Here is a 27,215-nt window from a genome sequence, read left to right as displayed (position 1 = left end):
GGTACACAAGTACACAGTATAAGAAGTAGATGAGGTAGTACATACATATTGAGGTACACAAGTACACAGTATAAGAAGTAGATGAGGTAGTACATACCTTAAAGAGGTGAGTGACCAACAGACAAAGGTCAGATGAAAAAGGAGAGGTCAAAGGTTTATAGTGACCTCTGCAGATGTGACTGACCAGCTGGTGTAGACTCCTGCCCTCAAACTATACCACACACACACACACACACACACACACACACACACACACACACGTACTTCTTTAATACTGACTCTACGTACATGTGTGTATACGTGAGTGAGTACTCATGGGGTTTGTACGGTAGATGTAAGAACCACCACAACGACTGCGATGGTGGAAGAAGGCACCCCCACATCCATGTGGGCCCAGGTATGGGGAAAGAACAACATAAGACCTCAACGGTGGGACAGGTGGAGGATGACTGCTAACCCTATGGAGCGTCACAACGGTGGAACAGGTGGAGGATGACTGCTAACCCTATGGAGCGTCACAACGGTGGGACAGGTGGAGGATGACTGCTAACCCTATGGAGCGTCACAACGGTGGGACAGGTGGAGGATGACTGCTAACCCTATGGAGCGTCACAACGGTGGGACAGGTGGAGGATGACTGCTAACCCTATGGAGCGTCACAACGGTGGAACAGGTGGAGGATGACTGCTAACCCTATGGAGCCTCACAACGGTGGAACAGGTGGAGGATGACTGCTAACCCTATGGAGCGTCACAACGGTGGAACAGGTGGAGGATGACTGCTAACCCTATGGAGCGTCACAACGGTGGAACAGGTGGAGGATGACTGCTAACCCTATGGAGCCTCACAACGGTGGAACAGGTGGAGGATGACTGCTAACCCTATGGAGCGTCACAACGGTGGAGAAGGTGGAGGATGACTGCTAACCCTATGTAGCGTCACAAGGGTGGAACAGGTGGAGGATGACTGCTAACCCTATGGAGCGTCACAACGGTGGAACAGGTGGAGGATGACTGCTAACCCTATGGAGCGTCACAACGGTGGAACAGGTGGAGGATGACTGCTAACCCTATGGAGCGTCACAACGGTGGAACAGGTGGAGGATGACTGCTAACCCTATGGAGCGTCACAACGGTGGAACAGGTGGAGGATGACTGCTAACCCTATGGAGCGTCACAACGGTGGAACAGGTGGAGGATGACTGCTAACCCTATGTAGCGTCACAACGGTGGAGAAGGTGGAGGATGACTGCTAACCCTATGGAGCGTCACAACGGTGGAACAGGTGGAGGATGACTGCTAACCCTATGGAGCGTCACAACGGTGGAACAGGTGGAGGATGACTGCTAACCCTATGGAGCGTCACAACGGTGGAACAGGTGGAGGATGACTGCTAACCCTATGGAGCGTCACAACGGTGGAACAGGTGGAGGATGACTGCTAACCCTATGGAGCGTCACAACGGTGGAACAGGTGGAGGATGACTGCTAACCCTATGTAGCGTCACAACGGTGGAGAAGGTGGAGGATGACTGCTAACCCTATGGAGCGTCACAACGGTGGAACAGGTGGAGGATGACTGCTAACCCTATGGAGCGTCACAACGGTGGAACAGGTGGAGGATGACTGCTAACCCTATGGAGCGTCACAACGGTGGAACAGGTGGAGGATGACTGCTAACCCTATGGAGCGTCACAACGGTGGAGAAGGTGGAGGATGACTGCTAACCCTATGGAGCGTCACAACGGTGGAACAGGTGGAGGATGACTGCTAACCCTATGGAGCGTCACAACGGTGGAACAGGTGGAGGATGACTGCTAACCCTATGGAGCCTCACAACGGTGGAACAGGTGGAGGATGACTGCTAACCCTATGGAGCGTCACAACGGTGGAACAGGTGGAGGATGACTGCTAACCCTATGGAGCGTCACAACGGTGGAACAGGTGGAGGATGACTGCTAACCCTATGGAGCCTCACAACGGTGGAACAGGTGGAGGATGACTGCTAACCCTATGGAGCGTCACAACGGTGGAGAAGGTGGAGGATGACTGCTAACCCTATGGAGCCTCACAACGGTGGAACAGGTGGAGGATGACTGCTAACCCTATGGAGCGTCACAACGGTGGAACAGGTGGAGGATGACTGCTAACCCTATGGAGCGTCACAACGGTGGAACAGGTGGAGGATGACTGCTAACCCTATGGAGCGTCACAACGGTGGAACAGGTGGAGGATGACTGCTAACCCTATGGAGCGTCACAACGGTGGAACAGGTGGAGGATGACTGCTAACCCTATGGAGCGTCACAACGGTGGAACAGGTGGAGGATGACTGCTAACCCTATGGAGCGTCACAACGGTGGAACAGGTGGAGGATGACTGCTAAACCTATGGAGCCTCACAACGGTGGAACAGGTGGAGGATGACTGCTAACCCTATGGAGCGTCACAACGGTGGAACAGGTGGAGGATGACTGCTAACCCTATGGAGCGTCACAACGGTGGAACAGGTGGAGGATGACTGCTAACCCTATGGAGCGTCACAACGGTGGAACAGGTGGAGGATGACTGCTAACCCTATGGAGCGTCACAACGGTGGAACAGGTGGAGGATGACTGCTAACCCTATGGAGCGTCACAACGGTGGAACAGGTGGAGGATGACTGCTAACCCTATGGAGCGTCACAACGGTGGAACAGGTGGAGGATGACTGCTAACCCTATGGAGCGTCACAACGGTGGAACAGGTGGAGGATGACTGCTAACCCGATGTAGCGTCACAACGGTGGAACAGATGGAGGATGACTGCTAACCCTATGGAGCGTCACAACGGTGGAACAGGTGGAGGATGACTGCTAACCCTATGGAGCGTCACAACGGTGGAACAGGTGGAGGATGACTGCCAACCCTATGGAGCGTCACAACGGTGGAACAGGTGGAGGATGACTGCTAACCCTATGGAGCCTCACAACGGTGGAACAGGTGGAGGATGACTGCTAACCCTATGGAGCGTCACAACGGTGGAACAGGTGGAGGATGACTGCTAAACCTATGGAGCCTCACAACGGCCCGGATGGCGGATGAAGGCTGCAGCAGAAAAGGGTCCCCAGTGATCTTGGACTCCATGCCACTGGACCCTGACCCAGATCTGTCAAGGACGGTGTGGTGACCGCCTGTGCACCAGTGTCCCCTGCTTAAACTAAGTCACGCACACGCATCCTCCTTAAAGGGATACACCCCGACCAGGAGGATCGTCATACTCGCTTCAAGACCGCCGATGATGATGTGTGTACATGTGTGTGTGTGTATGTGTTTGTTACTTGTGTGTGTGAACGTATGTGTGTGTGCACGTGTGTGTAGGTGTGTGTGTACATGTGTCTACATGTGTTTGTTACTTGTGTGTGGGTACGTATGTGTGCGTACATATGTGTGTGTGTGTGTATACATAAGAGTGTGTGTACATGTCTGTGTGTATACGTTCGTGTATCTGTGTGTGTGTATATACGTAGGTGTGTGTAAGTGTGTGTATGTGTGTGTGTGTGTAACTTACAGGCAGTCTGAGTGTGCACAGTTGATAGAGGACACAGCCCAGAGACCATATGTCCCTGCAGGACATTGTGATACATGAATCTACTGGCAATATCATCATCATCATCATCATTATTATGATACATGACTCTACTGGCAATATCATCATCATTATTATGATACATGATTCTACTGGCAACATCATCATCATCATTATTATGATACATGAATCTACTGGCAATAATCATCATTATCGTCATCATTATTATGATACATGAATCTACTGGCAAAATAATCATCATCATTATTATGATACATGAATCTACTGTCATTATCATCATCATCATTATTATGATGCATGAACCTACTGTCATCATCATACTTATTATGATACATGAATCTACTGGCAATATCATCATCATCATTATTATGATACATGAATCTACTGGCAATATCATCATCATCATTATTATGATACATGAATCTACTGGCAATATCATTATCATCATTATTATGATACATGAATCTACTGGCAATATCATCATCATCATTATTATGATACATGAATCTACTGGCAATATCATCATCATCATTATTATGATACATGAATCTACTGGCAATATCATCATCATCATTATTATGATACATGAATCTACTGGCAATATCATCATCATCATTATTATGATACATGAATCTACTGGCAATATCATCATCATCATTATTATGATACATGAACCTACTGTCATCATCATAGTTATTATGATACAAGAATTTACTGGCAATATCATCATTTTCATTATTATGATACATGAATCTACTGGCAATATCATCATTATCAGCATCATTATTATGATACATGAATCTACTGGCAATATCATTATCATCATTAATATGATAAATGAATCTACTGGCAATATAATCATCATTATTATGATACATGAATCTACTGGCAATATAATCATCATCATTATGATACATGAATCTACTGGCAATATAATCATCATGCGGTAGAAAATGGATGGATGGCATTATTATGATACATGAATCTGTCATTATCATCATCACCATTATTATGATACATGAACCTACTGTCATTATCATCATCATCATTATTATGATACATGAACCTACTGTCATCATCATCATTATTATGATACATGAATCTACTGTCATTATCATCATCATCATTATTATGATACATGAATCTACTAATCATCATCATTATTATGATACATGAATCTACTGGCAATATCATCATCATCATTATTATGATGCATGAATCTACTAATCATCATCATTATTATGATACATGAATCTACTGGCAATATCATCATCATTATTATTATGATGATACATGAATCTACTGGCATTATCATGTCCGAACAGGACAAGCAGGAAGAAATGAATGGATGGATGGAATATTGTTATTACCATGACAGTGGGTTAGTTATATCATTAATAATATTGTTATTACCATGACAGTGGGTTAGTTATATCATTAATAATATTGTTATTACCATGACAGTGGGTTAGTTATATCATTAATAATATTGTTATTACCATGACAGTGGGTTAGTTATATCATTAATAATATTGTTATTACCATGACAGTGGGTTAGTTATATCATTAATAATATTGTTATTACCATGACAGTGGGTTAGTTATATCATTAATAATATTGTTATTACCATGACAGTGGGTTAGTTATATCATTAATAATATTGTTATTACCGTGACAGTGGGTTAGTTATATCATTAATAATATTGTTATTACCGTGACAGTGGGTTAGTTATATCATTAATAATATTGTTATTACCATGACAGTGGGTTAGTTATATCATTAATAATATTGTTATTACTACCTACGTTTTGTTGTTGTAAGGCCGACTCTCACAGATCTCTGGGGACAGGTAGTGAGGAGTCCCAACACAAGTCCTGGCAAGCTCCATGGTACTAGACACACACACACACACACACACACACACACACACACACACACACACACACACACACACACACACACACACACACACACACACACACACATATGCACCAGAAAATCATAAACTGTGTCTGCGTGCGTGTGTGTGTGTGTGTGTGTGTGTGTGTGTGTGTGTGTGTGTGTGTGCGTGCGTGCATGTGTGTGTGTGTGTTAATTACTTATTTAACATTCTGGCAATGCCAAAGTCTCCAAGCTTGACTTTCCTCCCTCGCTCTGTGAGGAAGATGTTCTAGAAGAGAAACAAGTAGACATGGTGAATGCACATGACATCATCACACTACACTACACTACATTACACTACACTACACTACACTACATCACACTACACTACACTACATTACACTACACTACACTACATTACACTACACTACACTACATTACACTACACTATATATTACACTGCACTCTATAACACTACACTATATTACACTACACTACACTACATTACACTACACTACACCACACTACACTACACTAAATTACACTACACTACACTATATTACACTACACTACATTACACTACACTACATTACACTACACTACACTACATTACACTACACTACATCACACTACACTACACTACACTACACTACACTACACTACATTACACTACATTACATCACACTACACTACAATACATTACACTACATTACATCCCACTACAATACACTACACTACATTACATCCCACTACACTACACTACATCACACTACACTACACTACATTACACTACACTACATTACACTACACTACATCACACTACACTACACTATATTACACTACATTACACTACACTACACTACATTACACTACACTACACTACATTACACTACACTACATCACACTACATTACACTACATCACACTACACTACACTACACTACATTACACTACACTACATTACACTACACTACATCACACTACACTACACTACATCACACTACACTACACTACATCACACTACATTACATCACACTACACTACGTTACACTACATTACATCACACTACACTACACTACATTACACTACATTACATCACACTACACTACAATACATTACACTACATTACATCCCACTACAATACACTACACTACATTACATCCCACTACACTACACTACATCACACTACACTACATCACACTACACTACACTACATTACACTACACTACATCACACTACACTACACTACACTACAGTACATCACACTACACTACACTACATCACACTACATTACACTACACTACACTACACTACATTACACTACACTACATCACACTACACTACACTACACTACATTACACTACACTACATCACACTACACTACACTACACTACATTACACTACACTACACTACATTACACTACACTACATCACACTACACTACACTACATCACACTACATTACACTACATCACACTACACTACATTACACTACACTACATTACACTACACTACATTACACTACACTACACTACATTACACTACACTACATCACACTACACTACACTACACTACATTACACTACACTACATCACACTACACTACACTACACTACATTACACTACACTACACTACATTACACTACACTACATCACACTACACTACACTACATCACACTACATTACACTACATCACACTACACTACATTACACTACACTACATTACACTACACTACATTACACTACACTACACTACATTACACTACACTACATCACACTACACTACACTACATTACACTACACTACACTACATTACACTACACTACATCACACTACACTACACTACCTCACACTACACTACACTACATCACACTACATTACATCACACTACACTACATTACACTACATTACATCACACTACACTACACTACATTACACTACATTACATCACACTACACTACAATACATTACATCCCACTACAATACACTACACTACATTACACTACATTACATCCCACTACACTACACTACATCACACTACACTACATCACACTACACTACACTACATTACACTACACTACACTACACTACATTACACTACACTACACTACATTACACTACACTACATCACACTACATTACACTACATTACATCCCACTACACTACACTACATTACACTACATTACATCCCACTACACTACACTACACTACATTACACTACACTACATCACACTACACTACATTACATCCCACTACACTACACTACATTACACTACACTACATCACACTACACTACATTAGACTACATTACATCCCACTACACTACACTACATCCCACTACACTACACTACATCACACTACACTACATCACACTACACTACACTACATTACACTACACTACATCACACTACACTACATCACACTACACTACATCACACTACATTACATCCCACTACACTACACTACACTACATTACACTACACTACATCACACTACACTACACTACATTACATCCCACTACACTACACTACATTACACTACACTACATCACACTACACTACATTAGACTACATTACATCCCACTACACTACACTACATTACACTACATTACATCCCACTACACTACACTACACTACATTACACTACACTACATCACACTACACTACACTACATTACACTACACTACATCACACTACACTACACTACATTACACTACATTACATCCCACTACACTACACTACATCACACTACATTACATCCCACTACACTACACTACATCACACTACACTACATCACACTACACTACACTACATTACATCCCACTACACTACACTATACTACACTACATCACACTACACTACATTACACTACACCACACTACATCACACTACACTACACTACATCACACTACACTACATCACACTACATTACATCACACTACACTACACTACACTACATTACACTACATTACATCACACTACACTACACTACACAACATTACACTACATTGCACTACATTACATCACACTACACTACACTACATTACACTACATTACATCCCACTACACTACACTACATTACACTACATTACATCCCACTACACTACACTACATCACACTACACTACATCACACTACACTACACTACATTACACTACATCACACTACACTACACTACATTACACTACACTACATCACACTACACTACACTACATTACACTACATTACATCCCACTACACTACACTACATTACACTACATCACACTACACTACATTACACTACACCACACTACACTACATCACACTACATTACATCCCACTACACTACACTACATTACACTACATTACATCCCACTACACTACACTACATCACACTACACTACATTACACTACACCACACTACACTACACTACACTACACTACATTACACTAAACTACACTACACTACATTATACTTGTCACCGACGTCCCACTGGGTCATCATTGTCACCGACGTCCCACTGGGTGTGAGTTTTCCTTGCCCTTATGTGGGCCTACCGAGGATGTCGTTGTGGTTTGTGCAGCCCTTTGAGACACTAGTGATTTAGGGCTATATAAGTAAACATTGATTGATTGATTGATACTACACTACACTACATTATATTACACTACATTACATTATACTACACTACACTACATTATACTACACTACACTATATATTACACTACACTTTATTACATTGCACTCTATAACATTACACTATATTATAATATAGTGTATATTATAATATAGTGTAGTGTATATTATAATATAGTGAAGTGTAATGTAGTGTAGTGTTATAGAGTGCAGTGTAATACAGTGTAGTGTAATAGTGTAGTGTAATGTAGTGTAGTGTTAGTAGTTTAGTGTTATAGATTGCAGTGTAATATAGTGTAGTGTAGTGTAATATAGTGTAGTGTAGTGTAGGGTAATATAGTGTAGTGTAATGTGGTGCAGTGTTATAGAGTGCAGTGTAGTGTAATATAGTGTAGTGTAGTGTAATATAGTGTAGTGTAGTGTAGTGTTATAGAGTGCAGTGTAATATATAGTGTAGTGTAGTGTTATAGAGTGCAGTGTAATATATAGTGTAGTGTAATATAGTGTACTGTTATAGAGTGCAGTGTAATATAGTGTAGTGTAATGTAGTGTAGTGTTATAGAGTGCAGTGTAATATATAGTGTAGTGTAATATAGTGTACTGTTATAGAGTGCAGTGTAATATAGTGTAGTGTAATGTAGTGTAGTGTTATAGAGTGCAGTGTAATATATAGTGTAGTGTAGTGCAGTGTAATATAGTGTAGTGTAATATAGTGTACTGTTATAGAGTGCAGTGTAATATAGTGTAGTGTAATGTAGTGTAATGTAATGTAGTGTAATGTTATAGAGTGCAGTGTAATATATAGTGTAGTGTAGTGTAGTGTAGTGTAGAGTAATATAGTGTGGTGTAATATAGTGTAGTGTTATAGAGTGCAGTGTAATATATAGTGTAGTGTAGTGTAATATAGTGTAGTGTTATAGAGTGCAGTGCAATATATAGTGTAGTGTAGTGTAATATAGTGTAGTGTTATAGAGTGCAGTGTAATATATAGTGTAGTGTAGTGTAATATAGTGTAGTGTTATAGAGTGCAGTGCAATATATAGTGTAGTGTAGTGTAATATAGTGTAGTGTTATAGAGTGCAGTGTAATATATAGTGTAGTGTAGTGTAGTGTAGTGTAATATAGTGTAGTGTTATAGAGTGCAGTGTAATATATAGTGTAGTGTAGTGTAGTGTAGTGTAATATAGTGTAGTGTTATAGAGTGCAGTGTAATATATAGTGTAGTGTAGTGTAGTGTAGTGTAATATAGTGTAGTGTATACACTACACTATATTATACTACACTACACTATATATTACACTTAGGGATGATGTTTGAAACCGGTTTTCCCGGTTGTTCGATAAGAAAAGAACCGATTCTTTCAACTCGAATCCCTTTTTAAAAATCGGTTCCCGTTATCGAGGCCACTATAGTAAAGAAAGAGACTTGGTTCTTTATTCAAATCCCTGCGAACGAATCCCATCCCACAGGAAATTCCCTGTTGGACGTCCCAGGAAATGACGTAGCTCAGTCATTAGGTGGCAGATACAGAAAGCAGCAAAAATAATGGACTGGAAAAAAACGCCTCATGGCACGGCTTCATTTTACAAAAAAATACGACGAGGAAACGGAAATATGAAATTATTGCCAGGCTTCGCTTTCATGTAAGCGGGAAAGATGTTCAGGCCGCACATAACCCTGAACGTTGGAGAACCGTGGCGTGTCTTGGACACGTGGAGAAGCAGCGACATAGATGATGAAGCACGCCCCTCTTCCTCTGCTTCAGCCTGCAGTCCCACTTCCAGTCGTAGTGCCGCTGAGTATCTAACCTCAACTCTTGCCAATTCATTTCCATATTTGCTCACTTGCAGCCTTTATATGATGTATTCATCAAGCATCAATCAATCAATCAATGTTTATTTATATAGCCCCAAATCACAAATGTCTCAAAGGACTGCACAAATCATTACGACTACAACATCCTCGGAAGAACCCACAAAACGGCAAGGAAAACTCACACCCAGTGGGCAGGGAGAATTCACATCCAGTGGGACGCCAGTGACAATGCTGACTATGAGAAACCTTGGAGAGGACCTCAGATGTGGGCAACCCCCCCCCCCCCCCCTCTAGCATGTGAATATGATGTATGATGTATTCATCAAGCATGTGTATATGATATATGATGTATTCATCAAGCATGTGTATATGATATATGATGTATTCATCAAGCATGTGTATATGATATATGATGTATTCATCAAGCATGTGTATATGATATATGATGTATTCATCAAGCATGTGTATATGATATATGATGTAATCATCAAGCATGTGTATATGATGTATGATGTATTCATCAAGCATGTGTATATGATATATGATGTATTCATCAAGCATGTGTATATGATATATGATGTATTCATCAAGCATGTGTATATGATATATGATGTAATCATCAAGCATGTGTATATGATGTATGATGTATTCATCAAGCATGTGTATATGATATATGATGTAATCATCAAGCATGTGTATATGATATATGATGTATTCATCAAGCATATGTATATGATATATGATGTATTCATCAAGCATGTGTATATGATATATGATGTATTCATCAAGCATGTGTATATGATATATGATGTAATCATCAAGCATGTGTATATGATGTATGATGTATTCATCAAGCATGTGTATATGATATATGATGTATTCATCAAGCATGTGTATATGATATATGATGTAATCATCAAGCATGTGTATATGATGTATGATGTATTCATCAAGCATGTGTATATGATATATGATGTAATCATCAAGCATGTGTATATGATGTAATCATCAAGCATGTGTATGATATATGATGTATTCATCAAGCAAGTGTATATGATATATTCATCAAGCATGTGTATATGATATATGATGTATTCATCAAGCATGTGTATATGATATATGATGTAATCATCAAGCATGTGTATATGATATATGATGTATTCATCAAGCATGTGTATATGATATATGATGTATTCATCAAGCATGTGTATATGATGTATGATGTATTAATCAAGCATGTGTATATGATATATGATGTATTCATCAAGCATGTGTATATGATATATGATGTATTCATCAAGCATGTGTATATGATATATGATGTATTCATCAAGCATGTGTATATGATGTAATCATCAAGCATGTGTATGATATATGATGTATTCATCAAGCATGTGTATATGATATATGATGTATTCATCAAGCATGTGTATATGACATATGATGTAATCATCAAGCATGTGTATATGATATATGATGTATTCATCAAGCATGTGTATATGATATATGATGTAATCATCAAGCATGTGTATATGATATATGATGTATTCATCAAGCATGTGTATATGATATATGATGTATTCATCAAGCATGTGTATATGACATATGATGTAATCATCAAGCATGTGTATATGATATATGATGTATTCATCAAGCATGTGTATATGATATATGATGTAATCATCAAGCATGTGTATATGATATGTGATGTATTCATCAAGCATGTGTATATGATATATGATGTAATCATCAAGCATGTGTATATGATGTATTCATCAAGCATGTGTATATGATATATGATGTATTCATCAAGCATGTGTATATTATATATGATGTATTCATCAAGCATGTGTATATGATATATGATGTATTCATCAAGCATGTGTATATGATATATGATGTATTCATCAAGCATGTGTATATGATATATGATGTATTCATCAAGCATGTGTATATGATATATGATGTAATCATCAAGCATGTGTATATGATATATGATGTAATCATCAAGCATGTCTATATGATATATGATGTAATCATCAAGCATGTGTATATGATATATGATGTATTCATCAAGCATGTGTATATCATATATTATGTATTCATCAAGAATGTGTATATGATGTGTGATGTATTCATCAAGCATGTGTATGTATGATCATACACATGCTTGATGAATACATCATACATCAAGCATGTGTATGATGTATGATGTATTCATCAAGCATGTGTATATGATGTATGATGTATTCATCAAGCATGTGTATATGATATATGATGTATTCATCAAGCATGTGTATATGATATATGATGTATTCATCAAGCATGTGTGTATGATGTATGATGTATTCATCAAGCTTGTGTATATGATATATGATGTATTCATCAAGCATGTGTGTATGATGTATGCATCAAGCATGTGTATATGATGTATTCATCAAGCATGTGTATATGATATATGATGTATTCATCAAGCATGTGAATATGATATATGATGTATTCATCAAGCATGTGTATATGATATATGATGTATTCATCAAGCATGTGTATATGATATATGATGTATTCATCAAGCATGTGTATATGATATATGATGTAATCATCAAGCATGTGTATATGATGTATGATGTATTCATCAAGCATGTGTATATGATATATGATGTAATCATCAAGCATGTGTATATGATATATGATGTATTCATCAAGCATGTGTATATGATATATGATGTATTCATCAAGCATGTGTATATGACATATGATGTAATCATCAAGCATGTGTATATGATATATGATGTATTCATCAAGCATGTGTATATGATATATGATGTAATCATCAAGCATGTGTATATGATATATGATGTATTCATCAAGCATGTGTATATGATATATGATGTAATCATCAAGCATGTGTATATGATGTATTCATCAAGCATGTGTATATGATATATGATGTATTCATCAAGCATGTGTATATTATATATGATGTATTCATCAAGCATGTGTATATGATATATGATGTATTCATCAAGCATGTGTATATGATATATGATGTATTCATCAAGCATGTGTATATGATATATGATGTATTCATCAAGCATGTGTATATGATATATGATGTAATCATCAAGCATGTGTATATGATATATGATGTAATCATCAAGCATGTCTATATGATATATGATGTAATCATCAAGCATGTGTATATGATATATGATGTATTCATCAAGCATGTGTATATCATATATTATGTATTCATCAAGAATGTGTATATGATGTGTGATGTATTCATCAAGCATGTGTATGTATGATCATACACATGCTTGATGAATACATCATACATCAAGCATGTGTATGATGTATGATGTATTCATCAAGCATGTGTATATGATGTATGATGTATTCATCAAGCATGTGTATATGATGTATGATGTATTCATCAAGCATGTGTATATGATATATGATGTATTCATCAAGCATGTGTGTATGATGTATGATGTATTCATCAAGCTTGTGTATATGATATATGATGTATTCATCAAGCATGTGTGTATGATGTATGCATCAAGCATGTGTATATGATGTATTCATCAAGCATGTGTATATGATATATGATGTATTCATCAAGCATGTGAATATGATATATGATGTATTCATCAAGCATGTGTATATGATATATGATGTATTCATCAAGCATGTGTATATGATGTATGATGTATTCATCAAGGATGTGGATGTGATATATGATGTATTCATCGAGCATGTGTATATGATGTATTCATCAAGCATGTGTATATGATATATGATGTATTCATCAAGCATGTGTATATGATGTATTCATCAAGCATGTGTATATGATGTATGATGTATTCATCAAGCATGTGTATATGATATATGATGTATGCATCAAGCATGTATATGATGTATTCATCAAGCATATATATATATTTTGGGAGAACATTGGCACTGTAACACAACATAAACACAAAAGAACAAATACCCAGAATCCCATGCATCCCACTCTTCCGTGCTACATTATACACCATGCTAGCACCAAATCCCCCCACCCTCTCCGTGCGTCAGTTGAGATGGGCGGGGTCGGAGGGGGCAAGGGTTGGTGCTAATGTAGCCCAGAAGAGTAGGGATGCATGGGATTCTGGGTATTTGTTATTGTGTGTTTATGTTGTGTTACAGTGCCGATGTTCTCCCAAAAAGTCTTTGTCATTCTTGTTTGGTGTGGGTTCACAGTGTAGCGCATATTAGTAAGAGTGTTAAAGTTGATTATATTACAACTCTCAGTGTAACCTGTATGGCAGTTGACTAAGTAGGCAGTAATTTTCGTGTGTTAGCAGGGGCTAAATTTAAAATGTAACTAGTCAACATGCAGATTACATGATGTAAAAGCGGGCGCGACGACACGCAGTAGAGGAGGTTAAAGACAGTGCCATCACTGCACACCCTCAGTATTGAAGTATAAGTGGTTATTCCAGGGTGATTTCTGAGAGGCACTAAAATCCGGGGAAACCTCACGGAATAGTCGTTGGGGTCGGTAATTTAGCAGCTGAGCCACATCAGAGTGATGCGGCTCCGGAGCCGCGGGTTGCCGACCCCTGCTTTAGAGGGTCATGGAAGAAGACTTTTGGTCCAACAGAGTTGTGATCTTACGTACCTGACTTTTAATGTCTCTGTGCAGGATCTTTCTGTCATGGATGTGTTTGAGGCCCAGGCAGATCTGAACAAACCAATCCAGTACCTGAACAAGAAAATGGTTGTATTTAGTCTTTGTTTCTCACAACTCTGACACTGCACGGCATCAGCTGTTGTAATTCTTCTTTCAGCAATTTGTACGTTAAACATGCTTAAAGCAATCCAAAGTAAATCGATAGATGCTAAGCAATCTAAATATAGATATTAAATAGCTTAAGGTAACAAAGCGAATTAGTGGAATATCTGATAACATCAATCAATCAATCAATGTTTATTTATATAGCACCAAATCACAAATGTCTCAAAGGACTGCACAAATCATTACGACTACAACATCCTCGGAAGAACCCACAAAACATATCCACAATGAATTCATTACTTTTACAGCAAGTGTAAAAAAGAGCTGTACTCTCGACATTCCTTGTATGCAGAGTATATCACATAATTATATATATATATATATATATATAATTATATATAATTATACATTCATCGCAATAGTAGTACATAACATACATACAATACACTTCATGCCAATTGCTTTTATAAAGCATTCATTTGTTTAGTAACACAACATCTTCCCCTGAAGTATGTCAACAAAAGGTGTCCATAGTGCTGCCTGTTTAGTAACACAACATCTTCCCCTGAAGTATGTCAACAAAAGGTGTCCATAGTGCTGCCTGTTTAGTAACACAACATCTTCCCCTGAAGTATGTCAACAAAAGGTGTCCATAGTGCTGCCTGTTTAGTAACACAACATCTTCCCCTAAAGTATGTCAACAAAAGGTGTCCATAGTGCTGCCTGTTTAGTAACACAACATCTTCCCCTGAAGTATGTCAACAAAAGGTGTCCATAGTGCTGCCTGTTTAGTAACACAACATCTTCCCCTGAAGTATGTCAACAAAAGGTGTCCATAGTGCTGCCTGTTTAGTAACACAACATCTTCCCCTGAAGTATGTCAACAAAAGGTGTCCATAGTGCTGCCTGTTTGGTAACACAACATCTTCCCCTGAAGTATGTCAACAAAAGGTGTCCATAGTGCTGCCTGTTTGGTAACACAACATCTTCCCCTGAAGTATGTCAACAAAAGGTGTCCATAGTGCTGCCTGTTTGGTAACACAACATCTTCCCCTGAAGTATGTCAACAAAAGGTGTCCATAGTGCTGCCTGTTTGGTAACACAACATCTTCCCCTGAAGTATGTCAACAAAAGGTGTCCATAGTGCTGCCTGTTTAGTAACACAACATCTTCCCCTGAAGTATGTCAACAAAAGGTGTCCATAGTGCTGCCTGTTTAGTAACACAACATCTTCCCCTGAAGTATGTCAACAAAAGGTGTCCATAGTGCTGCCTGTTTAGTAACACAACATCTTCCCCTGAAGTATGTCAACAAAAGGTGTCCATAGTGCTGCCTGTTTAGTAACACAACATCTTCCCCTGAAGTATGTCAACAAAAGGTGTCCATAGTGCTGCCTGTTTGGTAACACAACATCTTCCCCTGAAGTATGTCAACAAAAGGTGTCCATAGTGCTGCCTGTTTGGTAACACAACATCTTCCCCTGAAGTATGTCAACAAAAGGTGTCCATAGTGCTGCCTGTTTGGTAACACAACATCTTCCCCTGAAGTATGTCAACAAAAGGTGTCCATAGTGCTGCCTGTTTGGTAACACAACATCTTCCCCTGAAGTATGTCAACAAAAGGTGTCCATAGTGCTGCCTGTTTGGTAACACAACATCTTCCCCTGAAGTATGTCAACAAAAGGTGTCCATAGTGCTGCCTGTTTGGTAACACAACATCTTCCCCTGAAGTATGTCAACAAAAGGTGTCCATAGTGCTGCCTGTTTGGTAACACAACATCTTCCCCTGAAGTATGTCAACAAAAGGTGTCCATAGTGCTGCCTGTTTAGTAACACAACATCTTCCCCTAAAGTATGTCAACAAAAGGTGTCCATAGTGCTGCCTGTTTAGTAACACAACATCTTCCCCTGAAGTATGTCAACAAAAGGTGTCCATAGTGCTGCCTGTTTAGTAACACAACATCTTCCCCTAAAGTATGTCAACAAAAGGTGTCCATAGTGCTGCCTGTTTAGTAACACAACATCTTCCCCTGAAGTATGTCAACAAAAGGTGTCCATAGTGCTGCATGTTTGGTAACACAACATCTTCCCCTGAAGTATGTCAACAAAAGGTGTCCATAGTGCTGCCTGTTTAGTAACACAACATCTTCCCCTGAAGTATGTCAACAAAAGGTGTCCATAGTGCTGCCTGTTTGGTAACACAACATCTTCCCCTGAAGTATGTCAACAAAAGGTGTCCATAGTGCTGCCTGTTTGGTAACACAACATCTTCCCCTGAAGTATGTCAACAAAAGGTGTCCATAGTGCTGCCTGTTTGGTAACACAACATCTTCCCCTGAAGTATGTCAACAAAAGGTGTCCATAGTGCTGCCTGTTTGGTAACACAACATCTTCCCCTGAAGTATGTCAACAAAAGGTGTCCATAGTGCTGCCTGTTTAGTAACACAACATCTTCCCCTGAAGTATGTCAACAAAAGGTGTCCATAGTGCTGCCTGTTTAGTAACACAACATCTTCCCCTGAAGTATGTCAACAAAAGGTGTCCATAGTGCTGCCTGTTTAGTAACACAACATCTTCCCCTAAAGTATGTCAACAAAAGGTGTCCATAGTGCTGCCTGTTTAGTAACACAACATCTTCCCCTGAAGTATGTCAACAAAAGGTGTCCATAGTGCTGCATGTTTGGTAACACAACATCTTCCCCTGAAGTATGTCAACAAAAGGTGTCCATAGTGCTGCCTGTTTAGTAACACAACATCTTCCCCTGAAGTATGTCAACAAAAGGTGTCCATAGTGCTGCCTGTTTAGTAACACAACATCTTCCCCTGAAGTATGTCAACAAAAGGTGTCCATAGTGCTGCCTGTTTAGTAACACAAAATCTTCCCCTGAAGTATGTCAACAAAAGGTGTCCATAGTGCTGCCTGTTTGGTAACACAACATCTTCCCCTGAAGTATGTCAACAAAAGGTGTCCATAGTGCTGCCTGTTTAGTAACACAACATCTTCCCCTGAAGTATGTCAACAAAAGGTGTCCATAGTGCTGCCTGTTTAGTAACACAAAATCTTCCCCTGAAGTATGTCAACAAAAGGTGTCCATAGTGCTGCCTGTTTAGTAACACAACATCTTCCCCTGAAGTATGTCAACAAAAGGTGTCCATAGTGCTGCCTGTTTAGTAACACAACATCTTCCCCTGAAGTATGTGAACAAAATGTGTCCATAGTGCTGCCTGTTTAGTAACACAACATCTTCCCCTGAAGTATGTCAACAAAAGGTGTCCATAGTGCTGCATGTTTAGTAACACAACATCTTCCCCTGAAGTATGTCAACAAAAGGTGTCCATAGTGCTGCCTGTTTAGTAACACAACATCTTCCCCTGAAGTATGTCAACAAAAGGTGTCCATAGTGCTGCCTGTTTAGTAACACAAAATCTTCCCCTGAAGTATGTCAACAAAAGGTGTCCATAGTGCTGCCTGTTTAGTAACACAACATCTTCCCCTGAAGTATGTCAACAAAAGGTGTCCATAGTGCTGCCTGTTTAGTAACACAACATCTTCCCCTGAAGTATGTCAACAAAAGGTGTCCATAGTGCTGCCTGTTTAGTAACACAAAATCTTCCCCTGAAGTATGTCAACAAAAGGTGTCCATAGTGCTGCCTGTTTAGTAACACAACATCTTCCCCTGAAGTATGTCAACAAAAGGTGTCCATAGTGCTGCCTGTTTAGTAACACAACATCTTCCCCTGAAGTATGTGAACAAAATGTGTCCATAGTGCTGCCTGTTTAGTAACACAACATCTTCCCCTGAAGTATGTCAACAAAAGGTGTCCATAGTGCTGCATGTTTAGTAACACAACATCTTCCCCTGAAGTATGTCAACAAAAGGTGTCCATAGTGCTGCCTGTTTAGTAACACAACATCTTCCCCTGAAGTATGTCAACAAAAGGTGTCCATAGTGCTGCCTGTTTAGTAACACAAAATCTTCCCCTGAAGTATGTCAACAAAAGGTGTCCATAGTGCTGCCTGTTTAGTAACACAACATCTTCCCCTGAAGTATGTCAACAAAAGGTGTCCATAGTGCTGCCTGTTTAGTAACACAACATCTTCCCCTGAAGTATGTCAACAAAAGGTGTCCATAGTGCTGCCTGTTTAGTAACACAACATCTTCCCCTGAAGTATGTCAACAAAAGGTGTCCATAGTGCTGCCTGTTTAGTAACACAACATCTTCCCCTGAAGTATGTCAACAAAAGGTGTCCATAGTGCTGCCTGTTTAGTAACACAACATCTTCCCCTGAAGTATGTCAACAAAAGGTGTCCATAGTGCTGCCTGTTTAGTAACACAACATCTTCCCCTGAAGTATGTCAACAAAAGGTGTCCATAGTGCTGCCTGTTTAGTAACACAACATCTTCCCCTGAAGTATGTCAACAAAAGGTGTCCATAGTGCTGCCTGTTTAGTAACACAACATCTTCCCCTGAAGTATGTCAACAAAAGGTGTCCATAGTGCTGCCTGTTTAGTAACACAACATCTTCCCCTGAAGTATGTCAACAAAAGGTGTCCATAGTGCTGCCTGTTTAGTAACACAACATCTTCCCCTGAAGTATGTGAACAAAATGTGTCCATAGTGCTGCCTGTTTAGTAACACAACATCTTCCCCTGAAGTATGTCAACAAAAGGTGTCCATAGTGCTGCATGTTTAGTAACACAACATCTTCCCCTGAAGTATGTCAACAAAAGGTGTCCATAGTGCTGCCTGTTTAGTAACACAACATCTTCCCCTGAAGTATGTCAACAAAAGGTGTCCATAGTGCTGCCTGTTTAGTAACACAAAATCTTCCCCTGAAGTATGTCAACAAAAGGTGTCCATAGTGCTGCCTGTTTAGTAACACAACATCTTCCCCTGAAGTATGTCAACAAAAGGTGTCCATAGTGCTGCCTGTTTAGTAACACAACATCTTCCCCTGAAGTATGTCAACAAAAGGTGTCCATAGTGCTGCCTGTTTAGTAACACAAAATCTTCCCCTGAAGTATGTCAACAAAAGGTGTCCATAGTGCTGCCTGTTTAGTAACACAACATCTTCCCCTGAAGTATGTCAACAAAAGGTGTCCATAGTGCTGCCTGTTTAGTAACACAACATCTTCCCCTGAAGTATGTGAACAAAAGGTGTCCATAGTGCTGCCTGTTTAGTAACACAAAATCTTCCCCTGAAGTATGTCAACAAAAGGTGTCCATAGTGCTGCCTGTTTAGTAACACAACATCTTCCCCTGAAGTATGTCAACAAAAGGTGTCCATAGTGCTGCCTGTTTAGTAACACAACATCTTCCCCTGAAGTATGTCAACAAAAGGTGTCCATAGTGCTGCCTGTTTAGTAACACAACATCTTCCCCTGAAGTATGTCAACAAAAGGTGTCCATAGTGCTGCCTGTTTAGTAACACAACATCTTCCCCTGAAGTATGTCAACAAAAGGTGTCCATAGTGCTGCCTGTTTAGTAACACAACATCTTCCCCTGAAGTATGTCAACAAAAGGTGTCCATAGTGCTGCCTGTTTAGTAACACAACATCTTCCCCTGAAGTATGTCAACAAAAGGTGTCCATAGTGCTGCCTGTTTAGTAACACAACATCTTCCCCTGAAGTATGTCAACAAAAGGTGTCCATAGTGCTGCCTGTTTAGTAACACAACATCGTCCCCTGAAGTATGTCAACAAAAGGTGTCCATAGTGCTGCCTGTTTAGTAACACAAAATCTTCCCCTGAAGTATGTCAACAAAAGGTGTCCATAGTGCTGCCTGTTTAGTAACACAAAATCTTCCCCTGAAGTATGTCAACAAAAGGTGTCCATAGTGCTGCCTGTTTAGTAACACAACATCTTCCCCTGAAGTATGTCAACAAAAGGTGTCCATAGTGCTGCCTGTTTAGTAACACAACATCTTCCCCTGAAGTATGTCAACAAAAGGTGTCCATAGTGCTGCCTGTTTAGTAACACAACATCTTCCCCTGAAGTATGTCAACAAAAGGTGTCCATAGTGCTGCCTGTTTAGTAACACAACATCTTCCCCTGAAGTATGTCAACAAAAGGTGTCCATAGTGCTGCCTGTTTAGTAACACAACATCTTCCCCTGAAGTATGTCAACAAAAGGTGTCCATAGTGCTGCCTGTTTAGTAACACAACATCTTCCCCTGAAGTATGTCAACAAAAGGTGTCCATAGTGCTGCCTGTTTAGTAACACAACATCTTCCCCTGAAGTATGTCAACAAAAGGTGTCCATAGTGCTGCCTGTTTAGTAACACAATATATTCCCCTGAAGTATGTCAACAAAAGGTGTCCATAGTGCTGCCTGTTTAGTAACACAATATATTCCCCTGAAGTATGTCAACAAAAGGTGTCCATAGTGCTGCCTGTTTGGTAACACAACATCTTCCCCTGAAGTATGTCAACAAAAGGTGTCCATAGTGCTGCATGTTTGGTAACACAACATCTTCTCCTGAAGTATGTCAACAAAAGGTGTCCATAGTGCTGCATGTTTGGTAACACAACATCTTCCCCTGAAGTATGTCAACAAAAGGTGTCCATAGTGCTGCCTGTTTAGTAACACAACATCTTCCCCTGAAGTATGTCAACAAAAGGTGTCCATAGTGCTGCCTGTTTAGTAACACAATATATTCCCCTGAAGTATGTCAACAAAAGGTGTCCATAGTGCTGCCTGTTTGGTAACACAACATCTTCCCCTGAAGTATGTCAACAAAAGGTGTCCATAGTGCTGCCTGTTTGGTAACACAACATCTTCCCCTGAAGTATGTCAACAAAAGGTGTCCATAGTGCTGCCTGTTTAGTAACACAACATCTTCCCCTGAAGTATGTCAACAAAAGGTGTCCATAGTGCTGCCTGTTTAGTAACACAACATCTTCCCCTGAAGTATGTCAACAAAAGGTGTCCATAGTGCTGCATGTTTGGTAACACAACATCTTCCCCTGAAGTATGTCAACAAAAGGTGTCCATAGTGCTGCCTGTTTAGTAACACAACATCTTCCCCTGAAGTATGTCAACAAAAGGTGTCCATAGTGCTGCCTGTTTAGTAACACAACATCTTCCCCTGAAGTATGTCAACAAAAGGTGTCCATAGTGCTGCCTGTTTAGTAACACAACATCTTCCCCTGAAGTATGTCAACAAAAGGTGTCCATAGTGCTGCCTGTTTAGTAACACAACATCTTCCCCTGAAGTATGTCAACAAAAGGTGTCCATAGTGCTGCATGTTTGGTAACACAACATCTTCCCCTGAAGTATGTCAACAAAAGGTGTCCATAGTGCTGCCTGTTTAGTAACACAACATCTTCCCCTGAAGTATGTCAACAAAAGGTGTCCATAGTGCTGCCTGTTTAGTAACACAACATCTTCCCCTGAAGTATGTCAACAAAAGGTGTCCATAGTGCTGCCTGTTTAGTAACACAATATATTCCCCTGAAGTATGTCAACAAAAGGTGTCCATAGTGCTGCCTGTTTAGTAACACAATATATTCCCCTGAAGTATGTCAACAAAAGGTGTCCATAGTGCTGCCTGTTTGGTAACACAACATCTTCCCCTGAAGTATGTCAACAAAAGGTGTCCATAGTGCTGCATGTTTGGTAACACAACATCTTCTCCTGAAGTATGTCAACAAAAGGTGTCCATAGTGCTGCATGTTTGGTAACACAACATCTTCCCCTGAAGTATGTCAACAAAAGGTGTCCATAGTGCTGCCTGTTTAGTAACACAACATCTTCCCCTGAAGTATGTCAACAAAAGGTGTCCATAGTGCTGCCTGTTTAGTAACACAATATATTCCCCTGAAGTATGTCAACAAAAGGTGTCCATAGTGCTGCCTGTTTGGTAACACAACATCTTCCCCTGAAGTATGTCAACAAAAGGTGTCCATAGTGCTGCCTGTTTGGTAACACAACATCTTCCCCTGAAGTATGTCAACAAAAGGTGTCCATAGTGCTGCCTGTTTAGTAACACAACATCTTCCCCTGAAGTATGTCAACAAAAGGTGTCCATAGTGCTGCATGTTTGGTAACACAACATCTTCCCCTGAAGTATGTCAACAAAAGGTGTCCATAGTGCTGCCTGTTTAGTAACACAACATCTTCCCCTGAAGTATGTCAACAAAAGGTGTCCATAGTGCTGCCTGTTTGGTAACACAACATCTTCCCCTGAAGTATGTGAATTGAAGTGAATTATATTTATATAGCGCTTTTTCTCTAGTTACTCAAAGCGCTTTACATAGTGAAACCCAATATCTAACTTACATTTAAACCAGTGTGGGTGGCACTGGGAGCAAGTGGGTAAAGTGTCTTGCCCAAGGACAGAACGGCAATGACTAGGATGGCGGAAGCGGGAATCGAACCTGCAACCCTCAAGTTGCTGGCACGGCCGCTCTACCAACCGAGCTATGCCGCCCATGTCAACAAAAGGTGTCCATAGTGCTGCCTGTTTAGTAACACAACATCTTCCCCTGAAGTATGTCAACGTGCCAGCAACTTGAGGGTTCCAGGTTCAATCTCCGCTTCTGCCAACCCAGTCACTGCCTTGTGTCCTTGGGCAAGACACCTTACCCACCTGCTCCCAGTTTCACCCACACTGGTTTAAATGTAACTTAGATATTGGGTTTCACTATGTAAAAGTGCTTTGAGTCACTAGAGAAAAGCACTATATAAATATAATTCACTTCTACCAGACCTGAAGTGTCGAACCCATAGACCTCACTAGACACTGGGTTTAGTTCCTGGTAAGGCTCTGCAAGGCCTTAAGTCTGAACCCATAGACCTCACCAGACACTGGGTTTAGTCCCTGGTGATGCTCTGCTGCAACGCTCTTCACTTCCTGCTTGTTCTTTGGGCAGTTTCTCTTCACTTTTGTCATCAGCAAGTGAAAAGCATGCTCAATGGGCAGGTCAGGTGATTTGACTTGAACATTCCACTTCTATGCATTAAAAACTCTGGTTGCTTTGGCAGTATGCTTGGGGTCATTGTCCGTCTCCATTGTGAAGCGTCGTATTCAGCATTTAGCTGAATATAAGCAGATAATATTTCACCAAACACTTCAGAATTCATTCTGCTGCTTTTTCAGCTGTCACTTCATCAATAAATATAAGACAACTGGATCTCTTATATTTATTGATGTTAGACTAGTACCACCATGCTTCACTGGGGGTGCATGCTTTGGATCTTGAGCAGTTCCTTCCCTTCTCCATACTCTTATCTTTCCATCATTCTGCTACAAGTTTATCTTTGTCTCAGTCCATAAGATGTTGTTCTAGAACTGCACAGATGTTTCTTGGCAAACTCTAAACCTGACCTTCCTATTTTTGAGGCTCACCGATGGTTTACACCTTGTGATGAAACCTCTGTATGGTGAAGTATTCTCTTCATGGTTGACTTGGACACAGATACACCTACTGTACCTCCTGGAGACTTCTAATTGTTGACTTGGACACAGATACACCTACTGTACCACCTGGAGACTTCTAATTGTTGACTTGGACACAGATACACCTACTGTACCACCTGGAGACTTCTAATTGTTGACTTGGACACAGATACACCTACTGTACCACCTGGAGACTTCTAATTGTTGACTTGGACACAGATACACCTACTGTACCTCCTGGAGACTTCTAATTGTTGACTTGGACACAGATACACCTACTGTACCACCTGGAGACTTCTAATTGTTGACTTGGACACAGATACACCTACTGTACCACCTGGAGACTTCTAATTGTTGACTTGGACACAGATACACCTACTGTACCACCTGGAGACTTCTAATTGTTGACTTGGACACAGATACACCTACTGTACCACCTGGAGACTTCTAATTGTTGACTTGGACACAGATACACCTACTGTACCACCTGGAGACTTCTAATTGTTGACTTGGACACAGATACACCTACTGCACCACCTGGAGACTTCTAATTGTTGACTTGGACACAGATACACCTACTGTACCACCTGGAGACTTCTAATTGTTGACTTGGACACAGATACACCTACTGTACCACCTGGAGACTTCTAATTGTTGACTTGGACACAGATACACCTACTGTACCACCTGGAGACTTCTAATTGTTGACTTGGACACAGATACACCTACTGTACCACCTGGAGACTTCTAATTGTTGACTTGGACACAGATACACCTACTGTACCTCCTGGAGACTTCTAATTGTTGACTTGGACACAGATACACCTACGGTAGACCACGGCCCTCTGACACCCATTCTTAACTGTCTATGCGTCGTCAAGGCTTGGTTAGCCCAGAATTTTTTAATAATGAATGATGGAAAAAGTGAAATTTAGTTTTTCGGTCCGGCCCTTACTGACTTGGGACCATTGCATAATGATGTGCGTCCCAAGGTCACCAGCCTTGGCGTCTGTATAGACAGTGATTTTAAACTTGACAAACAAGTCAATTGCGTTTTATCATCTTTGTCTTTTAGCAAAGGTAAAAACGTTTTTATCTTTGAACCTTTTTGAAGAAGTGGTGCATGCTTTTATTTCAAGTCACCTGGACTACTGCAATGCACTTTATGCTGGCATTAACCTCAAAGCTCTCTCCTGGTTGCAGTTAGTCCGGAAGGCGGCAGCAGGACTTTTAACAGGGGCCAGGAAACGCCAGCATATAACCCCAATTCTTGAGTCTGCACTGGCTCCCTGTTCATTTTAGAATTGATTTTAAAACATTGCTGTTTGTTTTTAAATCTTTACATGGACTGGCACCTCATTATATCTCGGACCTCATCCAAATGTACACTCCTGCGCGCGCTCTGAGGTCCGAGAGCCAGCTCCAGCTCGTGGTGCCTAAGACCAGACTTAAGACCAGGGGAGACAGGGCCTTCTCTGTGGTCGGCCCTAAGCTCTGGAACACTCTGCCCCTCCATGTTAGAACTGCTCCCACAGTGGAGTGTTTTAAGTCTCGTCTTAAGACCCACTTTTATTCTTTGGCTTTTAACACTACGTGAGTTGTGTGGTCCTCTGTTGTCTTCTGTGTTTTGTTTTTTTTTGTATTTATTTTGACTTCTATTCAATGTTTTGATTGCTTTTACCCTTAAAAATCGTTTTTAATCACATTCATTTTTATATTGGTTTTATTTCTTTATTCAGTCATTGGTGGAGCTAAGGATAATATTTGAATATTGTTTTTAATATTGTTGTGCAGCACTTTGGAAACATTGCCAAATAAAGTGGATTGATTGCTGCAACTCCTGGAGACTTGTAATTATTAACTTGGACCCAGATATACCTACTGTACCTGCTGGTACAGTAGGTAGTTGTGACAGCCTCTTGTCGTCGTGCGGGGGGGTTCCATGGACCACCGAGGACTGTCATTAGAGCGAGCAGGTTTGACTGTCGGGTGGCTTTTCAGCCTTCCACGTACCTGCTCGCTCTTCCGCTTGCTTTTCAGTGTCTTCCTTTGGCTCTCAGTCTCTGCGCTCAGCGTCCGCTTCTGCATCTCCAACTATTTCTACCCCGTCTTTCTCTGCTGCTGCCCTTTTACA

General features: G+C 40.2%; 1 protein-coding gene across 1 annotated transcript in view; it reads right to left on the bottom strand.

Annotated features, from left to right (window-relative positions):
• Window positions 1-27,215, bottom strand: part of LOC133564069 (serine/threonine-protein kinase Nek5-like) — a 55,751-nt gene that overhangs the window by 22,500 nt on the left and 6,036 nt on the right. The window contains exons 5-9 of the mRNA XM_061918148.1: window positions 15,559-15,642; window positions 5,685-5,755; window positions 5,391-5,477; window positions 3,545-3,599; window positions 98-211 (exon numbers count right to left, since the gene is read on the bottom strand). Of these exons, the coding sequence (XP_061774132.1) occupies window positions 98-211; window positions 3,545-3,599; window positions 5,391-5,477; window positions 5,685-5,755; window positions 15,559-15,642 (411 nt within the window). The remainder of the gene's footprint in view (window positions 1-97; window positions 212-3,544; window positions 3,600-5,390; window positions 5,478-5,684; window positions 5,756-15,558; window positions 15,643-27,215) is intronic.

This window comes from Nerophis ophidion, linkage group LG13 (assembly GCF_033978795.1).
Source record: "Nerophis ophidion isolate RoL-2023_Sa linkage group LG13, RoL_Noph_v1.0, whole genome shotgun sequence".
NCBI lineage: Eukaryota > Metazoa > Chordata > Actinopteri > Syngnathiformes > Syngnathidae > Nerophis > Nerophis ophidion.
Note: the sequence above shows the minus strand (reverse complement) of the source record. Positions and strands in the feature narration are given on the sequence as shown.